This window comes from Colossoma macropomum, unplaced genomic scaffold (assembly GCF_904425465.1).
Source record: "Colossoma macropomum unplaced genomic scaffold, Colossoma_macropomum, whole genome shotgun sequence".
Taxonomy (NCBI): Eukaryota; Metazoa; Chordata; class Actinopteri; order Characiformes; family Serrasalmidae; genus Colossoma; species Colossoma macropomum.
The window spans coordinates 6,880,331-6,899,426 of NW_023494804.1; the positions used below are offsets into that span (position 1 = coordinate 6,880,331).

The 19,096-nt window shown below is 40.3% G+C and overlaps 1 protein-coding gene across 1 annotated transcript in view; it reads right to left on the reverse strand.

The window, feature by feature from the left end:
• Positions 1-19,096, reverse strand: part of sez6a (seizure related 6 homolog a) — a 240,819-nt gene that overhangs the window by 66,674 nt on the left and 155,049 nt on the right. Inside the window, 1 exon segment of the mRNA XM_036595719.1 lies at positions 9,664-9,856. Coding sequence (XP_036451612.1) covers positions 9,664-9,856 — 193 coding nt within the window.

Below are 19,096 nucleotides of genomic sequence, written 5' to 3' on the forward strand. Positions count from 1 at the left end.
TGATTTTTGGTTTTCTTAACATGTACAAGAGCCAGTTCTATGGTTTTCACTGCAAAAAATATCTTAGCAAGTCAAAACATCCAAAAAGTAGCCAGTATATCTAAATATTTATGAGATTGTTTTAAGAATTCTAAGATTGTTTAACTTATTTCTAGACATTTATGCTTGTTTTAAGTCATTTTAAATTATGAAAGTGTCTTATTGGCAGATAATTGTACTTGTTTTAAGCATTAATTCTTGAAATTAGCAAAATTATCTGCATTATAACTCAAAATACGAAAAATAATCTGCCAATGGAGTCAATTTCACTAGATAAAATCACTTAATATAAGTCAAAATGTTTAGAAATAGATTAAATTATCACATAACATTCTTGCACAAATTTCATAATAAGAAATATTATATATATTGACTAGATTTGAAATGTTTTCACTTGCTAACTTGCTAAATGTTTTCACTTTGCAGTATTGAGTGTAGGGTGCCTGGCTCTTTTGCACAGTAAAAAAAAATGTTATATTGTGTTGGTGCCTATTATCACTACTGTAAGAAATCCAAACTGTCAAGTTTCTCTGGAGTGCAGTATTTTGCATCAAACCAATCTGAATGACTTTGTTTGCACCTTAATGAATGATGATCACTATGATGAATTCATAGTAGTGGATAATTAAACAAAGTTCTTCAGTGCATCTACAAATACAAGTTAAGACTGTACTAAACAAAGTGGACACCATATACTAACAACATCCAGAAACGCTGCTGACTTCTCTGGGCTAAAGCTCATCCGAGATGAATTGATGCAAAGTGGAAACTTGTGCTGTGGTCTGATGAGTCCACCTAACAGATTGTTTTTGGAAAAAATGGACATTGTGTTCCCCAGGACAGATGTAAAGTTCAAAAGCCAGTCTCTGTCATTGTATAGGAGTCTGTTAGTTGGTAACTTGCACATCTGTGAAGGCACCATTAATACTGAGGGGTACACATGCATTTTGGAGGAACACATGCTGCCCAACTTCTTTGGAATTGGATCTGTATATGTGGTCATTCAAACTTAAATTTGATTCTACATAAAAACAGTGTTCTTTAAAACAAACAGGTTCACAAAAGCCTCAGTGCCCCCTCTGTGAGAAGCATGTGCAATCAATAATGCATGACTCAAATGCAAACTCACACACTCATTCACCCTAACAGCTCTGAGATGAGGAAGCGACGGGGAGGCAAAATCAGCACAGCAAATCTGAGGCGGGCTTTTAAACTGAAGAAACATCGTTCTCTCCGAGCCAGCGCCTGGGTTGCCAATCCCTAACCCCCCCAAAGTAATGATTTCAGCCTCTTTTCAGATAGATGCCGCATTTAACAGTGGCACAGTAAAAGCATTTTACACAGCAATAATGTTTAACACCAATCTGAGAGAAAGAGGGAGGTCAGGGACTGACATAAAACCCTGCACCCACAGCAGCGTTACCACATTACTGTAGCTTTTACAGTTTTGGATGTCATAAACACACATATAAATCATAGAGCATGACTGTGCATCTGTGCAGAATGTCCAGTCAACTGTTGAGCGCACATTTGGACAGATGTGATGAACAAATCTGTTGCTATGCTTTTCTACATGCTGACGATTCCAAGAAGTGCCACCAGAAAATTTCAGTTAAGAAATCTGACTATCTGGGGACAATTATGATTATTTTTGGGCTAAATGTTGGTATGGATGTAGACTTATCAGGGTGGGAACAGAGCACAACGTTTCTAAAACAATCCAACACCTCATGATGGTGAAGCTCAAAGTATCATCAGCACTGTCCAATGGAAAACAAGCCTGTCGTTAGCCCAATGTGAGATAGCACGGCTGAAATAAACATCCAAAAACTCCAGTGCATGTGAACATCCGCGGACCACCATGATAAATTTTGGGCTAAACATGGGTGGGAACGCATCCACACATTACACACAGTAAAAATAAACGTTAGCATTTGCAAGGGAAAGCAGTTCTGTTGGCTAATGATAGCGGTTCGCTAGCTAGCTTGCTTTGCTTGTGTTATTGATTCTACTCGTTACAAAGACTACAGACTACAGGACGTTTGGGGTGGGTTTTAGAGGGGGCCTACCCTTGTTTGTGATGTTTCAGCAACCAAAGTCCAACAAGTATTCCTGTTATGAGATACTTCTGGCCCAGCAAGGCTAGCGGCCCTGTGATCAGACATTGACCAATGATGGGGTTGAGTGGGGCTGACAAATTGTGCCTCAACAGGTGGGCTACAGTATGTAACTGTGCATCTGTATACTTGTATAATGGACCTATAAGGTAGGTGGACCTGATCAAGTGGCCAGTGAGTGGACTACAATGTAGACAGTAGATGTATCTGTATTTTTAAGTTAAAGCAGTCTGAATTATACATTCTCCTGCTAAGAAAAGTGTTAACAATGAAAAAAGAGTAAAGCTCAGTCATCCTCCTTCTTGGTTTCTTACCCAGGGGCTTCTCTGAAAGGCCTTGTTTGCCTTGACTCTCTGACGTGCTTATATTCTACAGTCGCTCCTCACAGATACATAAATCTTTCAGGCCTATCTGTCCCTGAAGAATTACACGACTGGCAGTTCGCAGAATTCTCAGCAGAGAACTAATAACATTTATTCACAGTTTACTTCTGAATGGAGAAATGAGTCGGCAGGACCCGGAGGTGAACTTTGCATTTCTATCTCTGCAGCTCTGCTTGTTGTTAATGATGTTGAACGTGCTCTTGATAATAAGGAAATTCTCTTTCTGTTGTTGTCTTGCAAGGCCTTTGAAACCATTGAGCACTTTTAACGTCCATCTATATCAGTGGTCCCCACAGTATTTTTACAGCGGTGACTTTAACCTTGTCCTCAGCTGGCGGAGACGAAGGGCTTTTATCATTAATTGATATTCCCTTTATTGGCTTAAGAGCTATTTGTGTAGCATTTATGAGCCAACACTGCTAATATTTACTTATTCATAAACACTTTTTATCTGATATGGAAAGAAAGGTTATGGTGCAAAATTGTTTCTCCACTGTAGCTGGCCTAATAGTATGTTGCACTGCCACAACCAGCTATTAGTTAAAGTAATTAAACAAATAAAAAACTCAAGTTTATGAGTCATATTAAGCCCAATTCATTATATATAATTTAATGATGACTTTAAAGCTGCACCATGCATAATTTTTAGTTCAAATTTAAAGATGTAGCATGTCTCAGTTATGCTAAACATATTAAAATATGGTCAGCGTGCGCTGCTTTGAGTCACCCTGTAAGGCCTGAAATAATAACGCAAATGTCAGAGGCATCGGGTTGGATTTTGTGGGGGTTTTTCGGACCACATCATATATCCTAATGCATTAATATCATGCACACAACTCAGAAAGAAAGGGGTCCACAGCACAACCTATGTTACAAAACGTAAATTGCGTGCAATTGGCTAGCCATGTGGGGCGGCACGGTGGCGCAGTGGGTAGCGCTGTCGCCTCACAGCAAGAATGACCTGGGTTCGATTCCCAGCCAGGTGACCAGGGTCATTTCTGTGTGGAGTTTGCCTGTTCTCCCCGTGTCTGCGTGGGTTTCCTCCGGGTACTCCGGTTTCCTCCCACAGTCCAAAAACATGCAGTCAGGCCAATTGGACATGCTGAATTGCCCCTAGGTGTGTGTGTGTGTGTGTGTGTGTGTCTGTCTGTGTGTGTGTGTGTGTGTGTGTGTGTGTGTGTCTGTCTGTCTGTGTGTCTGTCTGCCCTGCGATGGACTGGTGACCTGTCCAGGGTGTATCCTGCCTTCTGCCCAATGACAGCTGGGATAGGCTCCAGCACCCCACCGTGACCCAGAAGGATAAGCGGTTTAGATGATGGATGGATGGCTAGCCATGCAATCTACGTAATGCAAAGAACATTTGTGTTCAGTCGATCCCTCACCTCTCTAAAGGGCTTATCTTACAATTTTCACTTAAGCTAATACAGTAATGGAATTCATATTTCACATGAGTTTTCTTTGAGTTTTGACTTCGTAATGATGACTTATGATGGAAATTGTGTAAAGAAAAGTGGTGAAATGATATCACTTTGCTAAGCGCCTTGTTGGGAAGCATTTGGGTCCTTTAAAAAAGTCACAACTGGGTAAAATACTTGTGTCCGGAACAGTATAATTGACGTTTTGCAACATAGAGACATTTGGATTGTGTAAATATTAGGGATGTCAAAGTTCATGCATTAATAACATGTTAATGTGCAAAAATTTTAACACCACTTTTTTATTTGATAACGTTATGCTTTTTCCTAGCTTGACCCTTTGAACCATTCGTGGTAGAGAAGGCTGAAGCCAAGCTGCTTGCGCACTATATACTGCTATGATAGAATCCTCAGTTGTAGAGCTCTTGTTCAAATAGAGGTTTTAAATAGCTTTTAAATTAAATCTTAAGCACCTTCGCCAGACTGACAGACTAACAAAAGCAACGGCAAATGAATCAAATTTGAGCAAATGTCTCACAATTAACTACACAAAATAATGTAATTAATCATGGTGAATTATTTAAAGAAAAGACAACCCTAGTAAATGTAGTTTTTGATGAATAAGCCAGTCTTAAACAGAATTAGTGTAGAAGTGGATTTTTATAGGAGTACAGTTGAGAGATGCAGTTTGTTGGTTCACCTTCCTGTTCATTCTAAACATTATATATCATTTATCAGCTCAGCTTAAATTATTTAGAATTATAGTTCATCATAGTGTACTCAATATAATTACAGGTGATTTGTTCCTCACAGATCACTGTGGCGTATCTTCTGAAATGATCTGGCTACATGGAGCTTACAGCATTGTTTGCGTTTCATTTATGAGGACTTATTGCAGAAATCAGTGGGTTATATTACAAGATCCTTGACATTTCAATATGCATATAGTTTCACTCAAAGGCAGAATTGCTTCATACTCGTCATCCACCATGGAATGTAATGCAAGCTAAAATGCAGCTAAATCATAGCCCTTGGGGCCTGTCTGAGCACTGCAGTCTGGTCAGCTTGCTGATGACTGTATTTCTACAGTACAATCTACATCTTTATGTAAGCTATTTCTGTCATACTGCTATGTATTATTTGCATTTGCATCATATGTACAATATACCGATCAGGCATAACATTATGACCACCTCCTTGTTTCTACGCTCATTGTCCATTTTAGTTCTACAGTTACAGACTGTAGTCCATCTGTTTCTCTGATACTTTGTTAGCCCCCTTTTACCCTGTTCTTCAGTGGTCAGGACCCCCATGGACCCTCACAGAGCAAGTACTATTTGGGTGGTGGATCATTCTCAGCACTGCAGTAACACTGATGTCGTGGTGGTGTGTTAGTGTGTGCTGTGCTGGTCTGAGTGGATCAGACACAGCAGAGCTGCTGGAGTTTTTAAACACCTCAGTGTCACTGCTGGACTGAGAATAGTCCACCAACCAAACATATCCAGCCTACAGCATCCTGTGGGCAGCGTCCTGTGACCACTGATGAAGGACTAGAGGATGACCAACACAAACTGTGCAGCAGCAGATGAGCTATCGTCTCTGACTTTACATCTACAAGGTGGACTGACAAGGTAGGAGTGTCTAATAGAGTGGACAGTGAGTGGACACAGGGTTTAAAAACTCCAGCAGCACTGCTGTGTCTGATCTACTCGTACCAGTGAGACACACACAAACACACCACCACCACGTCAGTGTTACTGCAGTGCTGAGAACGATCCACCACCCAAATAGTACCTGCTCTGTGAGGGTCCGTGGGGGTCCTGACCACTGAAGAACAGGGTAAAAGGGGGCTAACAAAGTATCAGAGAAACAGATGGACTACAGTCTGTAACTGTAGAACTACAAAGTGCTCCTATATAGTAAGTGGAGCTGATAAAATGGACAATGAGCGTAGAAACAAGGAGGTGGTCATAATGTTATGCCTGATCGGTGTGACAGCTAATCTAGCCGAAGTTTGAATAAGTTAAACATCACATTCCTTTATAATTTATTAAAATTCAACTTGTTTAGTTATTATGCAGCTAGCATATTTGCTATGCAAATTACAGACTAACTGTTTCAAGGCTGCTTCAAGTCATTCTCTCGTTTTCCTTTAAGCTCCACATTCACAGTGAGTAGCGTTTCAGTTCTGTACTTCAGACTGAAGGTTTTTCTATAATGAAAGGCTCATTATTTGAACCTCATTCATTATTGGACAGTTCTTGCTATATGATTAGATCTATAAAATAAGCCCGAATTTGATGTTTATCAGCACTTTCTGCTGTGCTGTGCTGTTTAACCAGAGCTGTGTCTGAATAGCTGATTAAACCTTCCTTTCCATTCTGTTTTCTTTAAACTTGCTTTCATCTCTGATCTGTTAGTCATATAGATCCACATGCTAGTCATCTTTGCTAATGCATTTATTGAGGCCATAAGCTACAGATCAGCCAAACTCAAGGAAAGCAGGTAGAAAAGTTAGATGGTGGATCTCCCATAAAACACTGCATCACATTCTGAAGCCTGATTGGACGTTGCATTGTTTAATCCTGTTGTTCAATGATCAGAACCCCCCACCGGACCACCACAGAGCAGGTATACTTCATGAAGTGGCCAGTCGGTATAATATAAAATAGGCATTTTCGTATTTAGTGTGTTCACTATTTGCCTTTATTACAGCTTCCATTCCTTTTAAGAGACTTAAAATAATTTGGAATCATTTTCCGTACCTCCAAAGTTCAGTCTTAGAAGTTGGTTGCATTTTCTGCTTTTCAGATACATCCAAAGTTTTGGTGGTCTACCAGGTCTTGAAGGTGGTTTTTAGGAGTCCCATTTTATTTTGTATCCTTTAATTTTTTTTTAAACTCCAGTTTTGGGCACTCCTCCTTTGTCACCTTTTCCTTTGACTTTCTTATATCTAACCTCCTCAGAAATATCTCAAATAGTGCAGAACCTAATGTACATAATGGCTGTTTGGACTGGAAATTGAATAAACGATAGGTGGTCTCTGACTTTGCCCAGTACTGTACAACACTCAAAACCTCACCATAAAAAGGATTTCTGCTGTTTGACGGGCTTTTGCTCTGCCAAAATAAAGATTAAATTACAAAATAAATGCCAAGACATACAAATAGCCACTCTATTTTAGGCCTAAACAGCAAGAGAGAGTAATAGAGAATGAACACTGCATGAGTCACTTTTGTGTAACGGTGGCTCATTGTTATCAGAGAATAAAGATATTGTATCAAGAGAAAATAACAGTGCAAGCACACGAAAGAAAGAGTGAGTGGCAAAGAGAGATAGAGGTAGGGAGGTTGAGGTGGATTGAGAGTGAAAGAAAGAGAAAGAGAGCGAGAGAGAATGGCATCTTATTCAACACGCACATTAGAGGCGTGTAAGAACGCGAGCTTGTCATACTTCATTAACTTTAGGAAACAAAAGAATTTAGTCATGCGCTGGGTTATTTCGTTCCCCTGCTTCGCACCTTGCGCTCTCTCCCTTTCTGTCTCGCTTTATCGTCTAAAACAAAAAGCTCCAGTGTGGTGAGGAGCCTGTGATTTCCCCGGCTCTCTGAATGTTCTGCAAATGTCTATTAGCACAATTCTTCTCCCATGTAATTACAAGCCCAGAATGACAGGCCGTTGACATGAACCAATCATGTTTACAAGTGATGAGAGCCATCAGCATGAAGCCACTGAACGAATCAGGCGTGAGGAAGGCTTTGTCTCTGTTGAACGTCAGCGGGCCGCAGCCTGTTCTTTCCACATGGAAAGATTTCTCTGTAAACTCCTTAAAATCTCTACTAAGGCTTATTATTCAGTAACTACAGAGACTTCAGTGCAAACTGGCTGAGCTATTCTTAGGTTATAGAAGTGTGTAATGAATCCTTGGGCCCGCTGGTGGGCCCTGGCCATTTAAGTGGTCAACCTACCAAAACCCGAAAGTCCATATGAAGACCCACAAGTGTTACAACAGTATGAAATTTTGACAGCATGATAACTGGTTTCACGGTATCTTCAGATATGATATTTCACAATTAATAAAAGCAGGATTTTACTGTTGTGGTTCAGGTGGAGCTCTTTTTTGCTCTTTTTTTTGTATCCAATTGTAGCACGGCCTGTGCTACCCCAGGCTCAGGAAGGACGCTGGAGTCAGGGTACAGGGTCGCAGCAGCCATTTAACTTTAATTTTTGTTCCAAACAAACACAAAACAAAGCAAACAACCAAAATCTAAGCTCGCCACTTTTTAGTGGCTTCAGAACTAGAATTTTCAGTTCTTTTCTCACTTGGGCTTCTCAGCTCTTTACTCTGTCATCGCTGCTGCTGCTCGTCCCTCTGTCTCTTTCTGTTCCCTCTTTGCTCTTTTTTTAAGGCGCTCCTGAGCACCTGAGCCGAGAGAGAACAAAAGCTTGTTGTTCCGCCTCCCTGTCACTGCCCCTGCTCCACAGCTCGGCCACCTGGGTCGAACATAAGGCAAATTAAGTGGCCTCGCTGAGGGACCGCGAGCTGCCCCTCATGGTTCTCTCCCTGTCTTCCTCGCAGGGCTTTGTCCTTGCACAGAGTTCAGGCCCTGCCTTCCTGCCGGCTCTCGTGGCCATCATCTGAGAATAGTCCACCAACCAAATTATCCAGCCAACAGTGTCCTGTGGGCAGCGTCCTGTGATCACTGATGAAGGACTAGAGGGTGACCAACACAAACCGTGCAGCAGCAGATGAGCTATGGTCTCTGACTTTACATCTACAAGGTGGACTGACAAGGAGAGAGAAACAGATGGACTACAGTCTGTAACTGTAGAACTACAAAGTGCACCTATATAGTAAGAGGAGCTGATAAAATGGACAATGAGCATAGAAACAAGGAGGTGGTCATAATGTTATGCCTGACCGGTGTATATTTACACTGCAAGTAAAAGAGTCCCAAATCTAGTCTTCTGTTCTTTTGTGACAATGTGAACAGTAAGAAACACTTTAAATTGGACATTTTCGAATCTAATTTGAAATACAAATCATATGTGGTACTAAAATCTAATATGTATCCGATATGTATCCGTTACCTGCAATGCAACCTCTGTCTAACCAGTCCAACTCACACATTAAAAAGACAATGTCATCAAACATTTGGGCCTGCAGTCTGAATGGAGCCTAAGGCACATTCACACTCTTAAAAAAGATCGTTCTTCAAGGGTTCTTTAGTAAAGGAAATGGTTTAATTAGAACCATGACTTATTTAGAACCATTTCAGGCTTAAAAAGGTTCAAAAAGATTCATATGAAACACATTCTCCATCAATCTGAAGGACCATTTCACCATGCAAAGAACCATTCAAGCATGAAATGGTTCTATTTAGAATAACCATCTGTAGACACTATGGTATGGAGAGTGAGCGGTACATTTTGAACATCCTTCATCAAACTTTCATTTCAAAAGAGCCACTTCTTTTTCCCACATTATGGACCCTTTAATGCTTTTATTAGAGGTTTGTGGAGTTGGTGCAAATGTGCACTTCTGTGAGTAGATCAATAAAGTGCCATAATGCTCTCATCTTCTTGTGAGTTGTGACTCAGAAGAAACCTCTATAATATTGGCATTGTCTTTTACCTACAGTGCACTGCGCTGAGGGGATGTGGCTGTCAGTATCAGAGTGCAGTGGGGTGCCTGTGGGTGAAGTGTTACCTCTGTAGCGCAGCAGCAGGGAGCTCGCCGTGTGCCGTTTCTCGCTGCTGAAGCGGATGGAGATCTGGTTGCTGGAGCTGCGCACCACCAGCCCCCTGGTCAGCACCGACTCGTTGGCCAGGATGGACGGCTCTAGACCCCCCAGATCCTCAAGAACCACCTCCTCCCCCTCCATCAGTGTCACATTCAGCACCTGCAGAAGGACAGCACAGCTGGGTTAATCAGGGCTGCTCTGGGCATGTTTGTAATTGTGAACTTTGCACTGAACTCTGCACTGACTGACCAGGCCACTGGACATCTGCATATCTATGTACAAAGCAATATGAACATTGATTCATAATATGTCACTTACTGCAATGCTGGTGTGGCATCAGCAAACACGTAGAAACGTGTTTTCACATATAATTTATTTTTAAAGTCAACTTTGGGGATCAACTGCAACTGGAGTCAATGCTTTTTGTGTTCACAATGTAAGTGACCTTTAAAAGGGATTCATTTCTCTTTCTGTACTTCTTTAGTGTTGACTGAATCTCAGACCACCCGTCGTTCACAACACAACTCCTTTGGAACTCAGACCTCAAAGAGAATTAGAATTCAAATGTGTAATATTGAAATCTGTTCAAAATCTGTTTATATCTTTCAGCATTAATGGTGTCTGCACAGATGTTACCCACTAATATGCTCCCACACCATGACAGACTGAACTGTATGCTGGTAACAATCTGGATGGTCCTTCACTTATTTGGCCCGGAGAAGACAAAGTCCATTATTTTCATAAACGATCTGAAAGGTTGTCCTGTTAGACCACAATGCACATTTCAGTCCATTTCAGATGAATTCAAGCCCAGAGAAGTTGGCGGTGTTTTTGGACCTTGTTTATGAGGCTTCTACTTAACATGCATTGGTGGATGCAACGACAAATATTGTTTACTGATGACAGTTTGTCAAAGTATTCCTGAGCCCATGTAGTGATATCCATCATCAAATCACTGAAGACTATGGACATTTAGTTGTGGTTTTTGGTCTTGCTCCAGATTTCCTGAATGATTAGATGATGTTATGCACCCTGAAGTGTTAAGTGAGGACTGGAGATCTTTCGTTTTCACAAAGCTTGAATTGGACCACCATACTGAGACCACCTCAGGAGTCGCCTACAAATAAAACTGGTCAATGATCAATGATGAAGCTCTGCATGACAACAGATGGGCTACAGTAATTGTACATCTATACAGTGGACCTATAAAGTGGCCAATGCAACTGAACAAGGGAGGTGTTTCTAATGAAGTGGACACTGAATATGTAATCTCTCATGGAATATCTATACACTATAATCCACACAACCCTGCATACTCCAACATCCGTGTGGGAGAGGAAAGTGAGTCATAAGCCACTCATTGACCCCGGATGCAATTTGCGTGTTCTCATTTGTATTGGAATGTGACAAATGAATTTGACATCGCTCATCACTCCTGCCTCCCTCATCAGTCAGCCTTCCATTCCATTAACACTGATGACAGCTAATAAAGCACATTAGTGCTTTTTTTTCTGCTGCACCAAAAAAGAAGTTGCAAATTGGGAAAGGTTTAGCCATAAACATCTTCTGTATTCTGTTTTCGATTTTAGTGTTATTTCCACTCCTGAATCAATTTATTAGAAAGCTGTGTTTTATCTTTGCATAGCAAGAGCTAATTTTGACTAGAGTATCTGTTTAGGGCATTCCAGCCTTGAAACTAGTTTAAAATATTCTGTGAAACAGCATTGTTTCCCTCAGCCTCATCAATTTGTGTGTCCATTCATCAATGTCCTCTCACAACAATACCTAGCACGCATTACACAAACAAATCATACGACCATTGGGAATCCCTGTAGTGTCAACCAATCCTGACTGTAACATTAATTTTGTATAGTATAGTATAGTACAGTACAGTATAGCAATAACCGTAGTATGTTATATATTATAGTAATTATGTAAAAGTTAACACAATTTTAAAAGTTTGTATCTTTTATCGAAACATCATTTTGCCAACCTGGATATTAAACAAAACATACATTTTTATTACAAAAAGGCATTTTTGTGAAGAATCTAGCAACAGATATCAATTAATGAAGAAACAACCACAGAAAATGCTTCATGGGTAAAAGGTTGCCAGCATAATTACTGCAATGTCCAGTGTTTCAGAGGAGTTGATTCATCCCAAGGGAGTGCCATTAAGAAGTTGAATCTCGGGCCTGCTGGGGGGCAGGACCCTACTGTGGCTCAGTCAATCAGAGGTAATGAAAGTGAGTGAGCTTTTTAGCCTGACGGCAATGATTGGGGGCCAAGCACCAAAATGAGCTCAGCCATGCTGATGCTGATGGGCTGATATTTTATGTTATACAGCCTGAGAACTTCCTGTCCAACCAGACTCAAACCACATCATCGCATTTGGAGTCAGAACTGGACCTGAGCTCGACAAAATCTTGTACAAACCCGACCCAACTCAAACCACATCATTGAGTTTTGAGTACAAAAACTGACCCAAGCCCAACACAGTTCTGTCAGAAACTGACCAAATTAGCCCAATATCACCCAAAGTGCTGAATAAAACTAATGATGGTAGTGCAGTGACAATAATATCATTACATCATCCATAAATAAAAAAGTGATATAAAATAATGATATAATAACATGATCAGCTGTCAAAAAAGAAGTAGTTTAAATTCCACTTTAACTTTTATTAATCAAGTAATGGTTCTGAACAACATCAATTATATTTTAGTCAAGATAAGGTTTTTACACTGTGCTGTTCTCATGCTGTGTAGTACTGGCCTAAAACTCTATTTTGTTACATTGAACATACTACATATAAAATAAAAACACAGTTTTGGCCAATTTAAAACTAAAAATCCAAACATCCTTTTGGCTGCACTAAACTGTACTCCCCTGAATAGAGTCACTGTTTTATTTACCTATCTATTTTCATCTATTTTCTCACTATCATGGGCCTTATGGTGCTGAATAAAGTCCTAATTTCATGAGTGGGAGACTGCACCATGCCAGATTAAAACTATTTTAAAATTATAAATATAGAGAATAAGAATAAAGTAAAAAGTAAAGCTAAAGCAGGAGAAATACAGTGTAAAATAAAGCAAGAAGCACACTGTGAGAACCGTAATGTGAACTTGACTGGAGTCCAACACATACATTATTTGGCAAAAGTATTACCGTTCTTAATTATTGAGCTCAGGTGTTTCAGCCACACCCATTGCTAACAAGCATATAAAATAAAGCACATATCCATGAAATCTTTATAGACAAACATTGGCAGTACAATGTTATACTGAAGAGCTCAGTGACTTTAAACATGGCACTGTCATAGAATTCCACCTTTGCTACAACTTAGAAAGAGAACTTTTGCTTAGCCACAAGGCGGTAAACCACACAAACTCACAGAGCTGGGCCACCATGTGTGTCGGGGGATACATGAAATGGGTCTCCATGGCCGAGCAGCTGAACAAAAGCCTAAGATCACTTATGCGTAATGCCGAGTATCAGCTGGAGTGGTGTAAACCATGCCAATATTGGGCGCTGGGGCAGTGGAAATGTGTTCCCTGGGGTGATGAATCATGCTTCTCTGTCTGGTAGTCTGATGGATGAATCTAGGTTTGGGAGAACCCAGGAGAACACTATCTACCGAAATGCATAGTGCTAACAGTAAAGTTTGGTGGAGGAGGGATAATGGGCTGGGGTTGTTTTTCAGGGTTTGGGTGCCTTAGTTCCAGTAAAGGGTGATGTTAACGCTACAAAGACAATAATATGCTTACAACTTTGCAGTGATGGTTTGAGAAAGACCCTTTCCTGTTCCAGCATGACTGAGCCCTTGTGTACAAAGTCCATAAAGACTTGATTTGATGAGTTTGGCATTAAGGCACTCCAAAAAATGCTGTTTTGACTGAATGGGCACAAGTTTCCTCAGACACAATCCAGAATCTATTGGAAAGCCTTCCAAGAAGAACAGCTGTTATTGTGGCAAAGGGGGGCCAACTTCATGTTAGTGCCCATGTTTTGGGAGGGGACATCCAACAAGCTCATATAGCTGTGATGGTCAGGTATCCAACTACTTTTGACCATTTAGTGTATTTGGGAAATGATGTCCGAACCCGAAGTGAGCGGTCAGGTCCCATTGGACACATATCTCAAGCTATAATGCTGATGCTTTGATACCCACTCTTACGGAAACAGACCAGTCCCCTTCTTTGGGGGTTGGCGTGGCTTATTTTCTTGGAGAAGCGTCAGAGCGCTGATCTCCTTGCACTTAGCAATAACACATCTACAACTGCCACAAAGTTCAGCATGTTTGTCAGCAGCACAAATGTGAATGTAGAGACAAGGTCTGAAGATGAATGAGTTTCAGTATGTCATAAGATTTCAGACACAAACAATGATGCAAGGCCGAAAGCAATACTCCAACTACACAGTTGGCTTACATTCAGAATCACTCCACTTTCTCCCCAATAACACTGCCAGTGCATTTAACTACAGGCCTACAAATGTGTTTTCCGAGAGCTTTCCTCTAGAAATAATAACAGAGCCCACACAATATTTCACCCCACATCAAATTTCTTTCAAGGGTACTGGCAAGGACGAGGCCACTGGCAGCAGTGCTTTTCACTCATGTTTTTAAAGGCTTGTTCTGAGTTGATTGGTATAAACTCAGATACTCACCAGATTCATCTTTTCTGTTTCAACCTGGAAAGCTGCATCTCAACTGCCACCTGGGCCATTAGGTAGGTCATTATTTCTCAAATCAGAGACAGTTAGAGGAATCCATTACAGATACGCAGTGTTCTGAGGCATTATTCACTTTTCACAGTGACAACCAATGCAAAGAACTATTATGATGGTAATTATAAAGACCTACTTCATTTAAATATTGCAAATCGTGACACCCAGATACTTTGGAATTCAGGTATTTGTGGATGAAACATAGTTTTGCAGCTGTAAGAAAACGGTGAGAGTAACTTTATAGGAGATGAGAAGATTTTTTCTGGCTTTTGGATCATTTCTGTTGGTCTATTCATCATACAATGTTCATAGAATGTAAAACACAGCTGGTGATTTCAAAGAGTGTAAACCAAAAAAGAAAGGCTTAAGAGGGGGTTGAATGATGGCAATGATAGAGATGATTCAAATGCATAAAACTTTGTGATTCGACTGCATGGTGTCGTTGGGCCCAGATGGCAGAATACGATGTACATTTTTAAGCATAACCCCATTCGAAAGTAACTGATGGGTAAGATTTTGCAGCATCATTGTTTTTTAGATGAAAAGCACCTCATGGATCTGGCTTGCAAATGACTTACTGACTGACTGACAGAATGACTGAATGAATGAGCAACTGACTGACTGACTGAAAGAGTGACTGACTGACTGACTGACTGTCTGACTGAGTGAATGAATGATTGAGTGAGTGACTGAATCAGTGACTGAGTGAGTGAGTGAGTGAGTGAATGATTTAATGAATGAGTGGCTGACTGACTGAATGAATGACTGACTGACTTACTGAGTGAAAAAGTTCCTGACCAACTGAGTGAAGGAGTGACTGACCAAGTGAATGAGTGACCGAGTGAATGGATGAGTCACTGACTGAGTGAATGACTGACTAACTGTTTGAATGAGTGACTGCATGAATGAGTGACTAAATGAATGACTGACTGACTGAGTGAATGACTGCCTGACAGAGTGACTGACTGAGTGAATGAGTGAATGAATGACTGTCTTAGTGACTGACTAAGTAAATGAGTGAATGAATGACTGTCTTAGTGACTGACTGACTGAATGAGTGACTGACTGATTGACTGACTGACTGACTGACTCACGTTTAGCAGGCTGAAGATTCTCCACAAGGGGAGGCTATAAGGCTATAAGTAGCTTTTGGGGCTTTAAAAGAGTGGTGCTTTGCATCAATAGCTAAGTTTACATTCACATATTTTTATGCATATTTTGACATTTCGAATAAAAGAAGGTTGGATTGAAATGGCAAATATATAAAAAATCACCAAAATTAGATTAAAAACAAACTATTTGCTTCCATCACAAAGGAAACATGGTAATATAGTCATATGACTTATTATGTGTTACTGTTTGTTTCTGTAAAGTTTCTCCATATTTCTCAGAAGTATTTTAACAAATGAGACGTGGAGAGTTAACCCTGTACAGAGTTGATGGAAGCACAGACTTATATACATAATTTTTTTGCAACTTTGCAGTTATTTGTTCGAATTTAATTTGACATGTGGATTTAAAACTGGCTAATGATGATACATTTTGTTTTATTGGTTTTAATTGGTACAATATTGTTTTTTTATTGGATTTAATACTTATCCTTTGCCGTAACATTTGTGATAAAGCTTTATTCCACTGATTTTAAATGAATTTCACTTCCAAAACATTACTACGTGTTAGATGACATTTTAGATTCAGCTGTTGCTGCGTTCAGTGACTGGAGAAACTACAGAGTTGCGCTTTAAAGCTAACAATTTTTCAACTCAGTAGGCCTCCACAAACACACATATCAGTGCAACTAAAAAATGAGATGGGGGAGCAATACGAGAGAGAGAGAAACGAAGGAGCTTTTCATCTTTATCTTCTTCATTTTGAGCAAAACTTCATGTGTGTTTATCTGACAGGCAGCGGCTGAATATAAAATAAGTGCACTTCAGTCTCGCTCTCCTTTCTCACTCTCTCTCTCTCTCTCACGCTCTCACTCTATCATTATTCTCCTTTGTTGTTTTGATCTGATGCTGTGTGATTCAGTCTCGCACATTTTGGTGCAAATCAGTGACACAAGTGGACGTTTCATCACGTCCACTATAGTGGACTCATTCATATTTCAGCCTCTCATACTTCCCTTCATTGCATGCTCTGCATTCTACACTCTAGTACAACAGATTGGGAGTTAAAATGAGGGATTAGTGCTCTGGATGCTACTTCTGGGCCTGCTGGACCCCATCTCAAACCCACCCCCCCCCCTTCCGAGGAGATAATACTTCAGCAATTCTAGAGAGCATGTCTGGTATTTAAGTTGCATCTGTCTTTAAGCTGATCTAATCAAGGGTGTTTTGGTTTACAAAGGCTAAAATAACTACTAACTACTAACTAATGTAGCCACGCTCTTACAATACAAATGGAAAAGAAATAGGAAATATATATGCACTATATGGCCAAATGTATGTGGTCATCTGCCAATCAGGCGTATATGGCTCACAAACAACATTCTAATTTTCATCACAAAGGTGTTCAGTGGGGTTGAGGTCAGGGCTCTGTGCAGGCCACTGGAGTTCCTCCACACCAAACTTGTCAAACTATGTCTTTATGAAGCACACTTTGTGCACATGGGCTCAGTCCTGCTGGAACAGGAAAGGCCAAACTGTCAAACTGTAGCCACTTTAACATACACATTACGCTTCACAGGAACTAAGTGGCCAAAACCCTAAAAACCAGCCCCAGACCATTATCCCTCCTCCACCAAACTTTACTTTGCACCATGCACTCTAGTAGGTAGTGTTCTCCTGGCATCTGCCCAACCCAGATTCGTCCATCAGACTGCCAGATAGTGAAGCATCATTCATCACTCCAGTCCAGTGGCTTCACATCACTCCAGCAAAAGCTTAGCATTGCGCATAGTGATCTTAGGCTTGTGTACAGCTGCTCTGCCATGGAAACCCATTCCATGAAGCTCTTGATGCACAGTTATTGTGCTGATGTTGCTTCCAGGGGCGCTGAAACTAGTGAGTGATGCAATAGAGGATAGGCTGCCTTGCTCTGTGAGTTTACCTGGTCCATTGCTTCTTGGCTGAGCTGTTGTTGTGCCCAGACTCTTCCATTTTACAAAAATAGCACTTACAGTTGACAGGAGCAGATCTAGCTGGGCAGAAATTTCATGAACTGACTCGTGGCAAAGGTTGCATCCAGTGACAGTGCTACAGTTAAAGTCACTGAGCCATTCTACTGCCATTGTTTGTTTATTTGTTTATTTGTTATTTTCACAACATGTCAGGACATTTATGCATTGAAATGCTTGTAGTGAGGCTCAGCTGATCACTCTACAGAAAGTAAATAAGTAACAATAAAAATACAAGAAAAACCAACTGAAATATATTAAATATACACAAAATATACACAGAATATACAGACAATATACATTTTGTCTAAGTAACTCAGTGTTATTGTTATTTAAAGTGACTTGGTACTTTTAAAGCAAAGTATTTGTAATGATCCATAATGAATTTACTTCCAATATCTTTTATTAATAAATCAAATGGAAGTGATGTGGCAAGTGAACTAGAAGGCTCTCATTCACTGCTCTTGTTTGGAGCACGAGAAGCTGCTGCTACTCATCTGTGATAAAATGCGCATTTACGGTGAAATAAGATCCAGTGGTGATGGATGTCCACGCAGCGCGTTACAGCTATTCTACCCGTCTTCTTTAGTGATTTTATAACTTCGGTTTTGGTCTCGTTGTAGAGACGGGGGGGGGCGACTTCAGCCTCGAAAAAGGCGAATGCTGAGAGACTTTTAACTGATCAACTTCTGAGGAAAAGTTTCTGGCGGTGAGGAAAGCGGCTATTAAAGCTTAAAGCACAGCGAAGTAAATCTCCGTTTTTGTTTATATTGTTTAGTCTATACTAGGACATTATCACATACTGAGACATACTGGACATAAATGTTGTGGCTCCCAAGCTGGTTTGATTTTTGTTGAAAGGACAAAATGGCTCTTCTTATCATTTGGGTTGTGACTCCTGACCTAACCCTATATATATACATACATGTGTATCATGCTTCCATTTGATTTGGTTACATCATTTGTTACAATTTATAATTACAATAATATAATAAATATATAATCATACAATAAATATAATAATAACAGTAGTGGAATACACGAAGCTTTAAGTGCTGTTTATCTGATGGGGACAGTTTTGGTGATCTACCAGGTCTTAAAGGTGGCTGTTAGGAGTCTCATTTTCTCTGTAAAACTCCTGTTTTTACACTTATTTAACTTGCCCTTCTTCATGCAAGCAGATTATCTTATATCTAATCTCCTCAGAAACATCTCCTGAAAAATGAACAGCTTGTACTTAATGGCCATTCTGACTGGAAAGTCTCTGACTTTTGCACAGAACTGCACAGATGCAATTGTTCAGTCAGTAAAGAGAGGCAAGAAACGAAAATCTGTGATTGTCTCTGTGGATTAATTCTCCTTATCAGCGGCTCCAAGAGGCTGGCGTGTTTTTGGCTTATCTGAGACGTGACTCTGGAAAAGACGAAGGCTTTATGAAATGATATGTATGAGGGGAAAAAGGGAGGAAAAATGCGAGCGCATTACTGCAGTCTCCGGTGCTGCGTGGGTGGACATTTGAATTTCATAAACTGTGTTTCAGAAAGTCAATC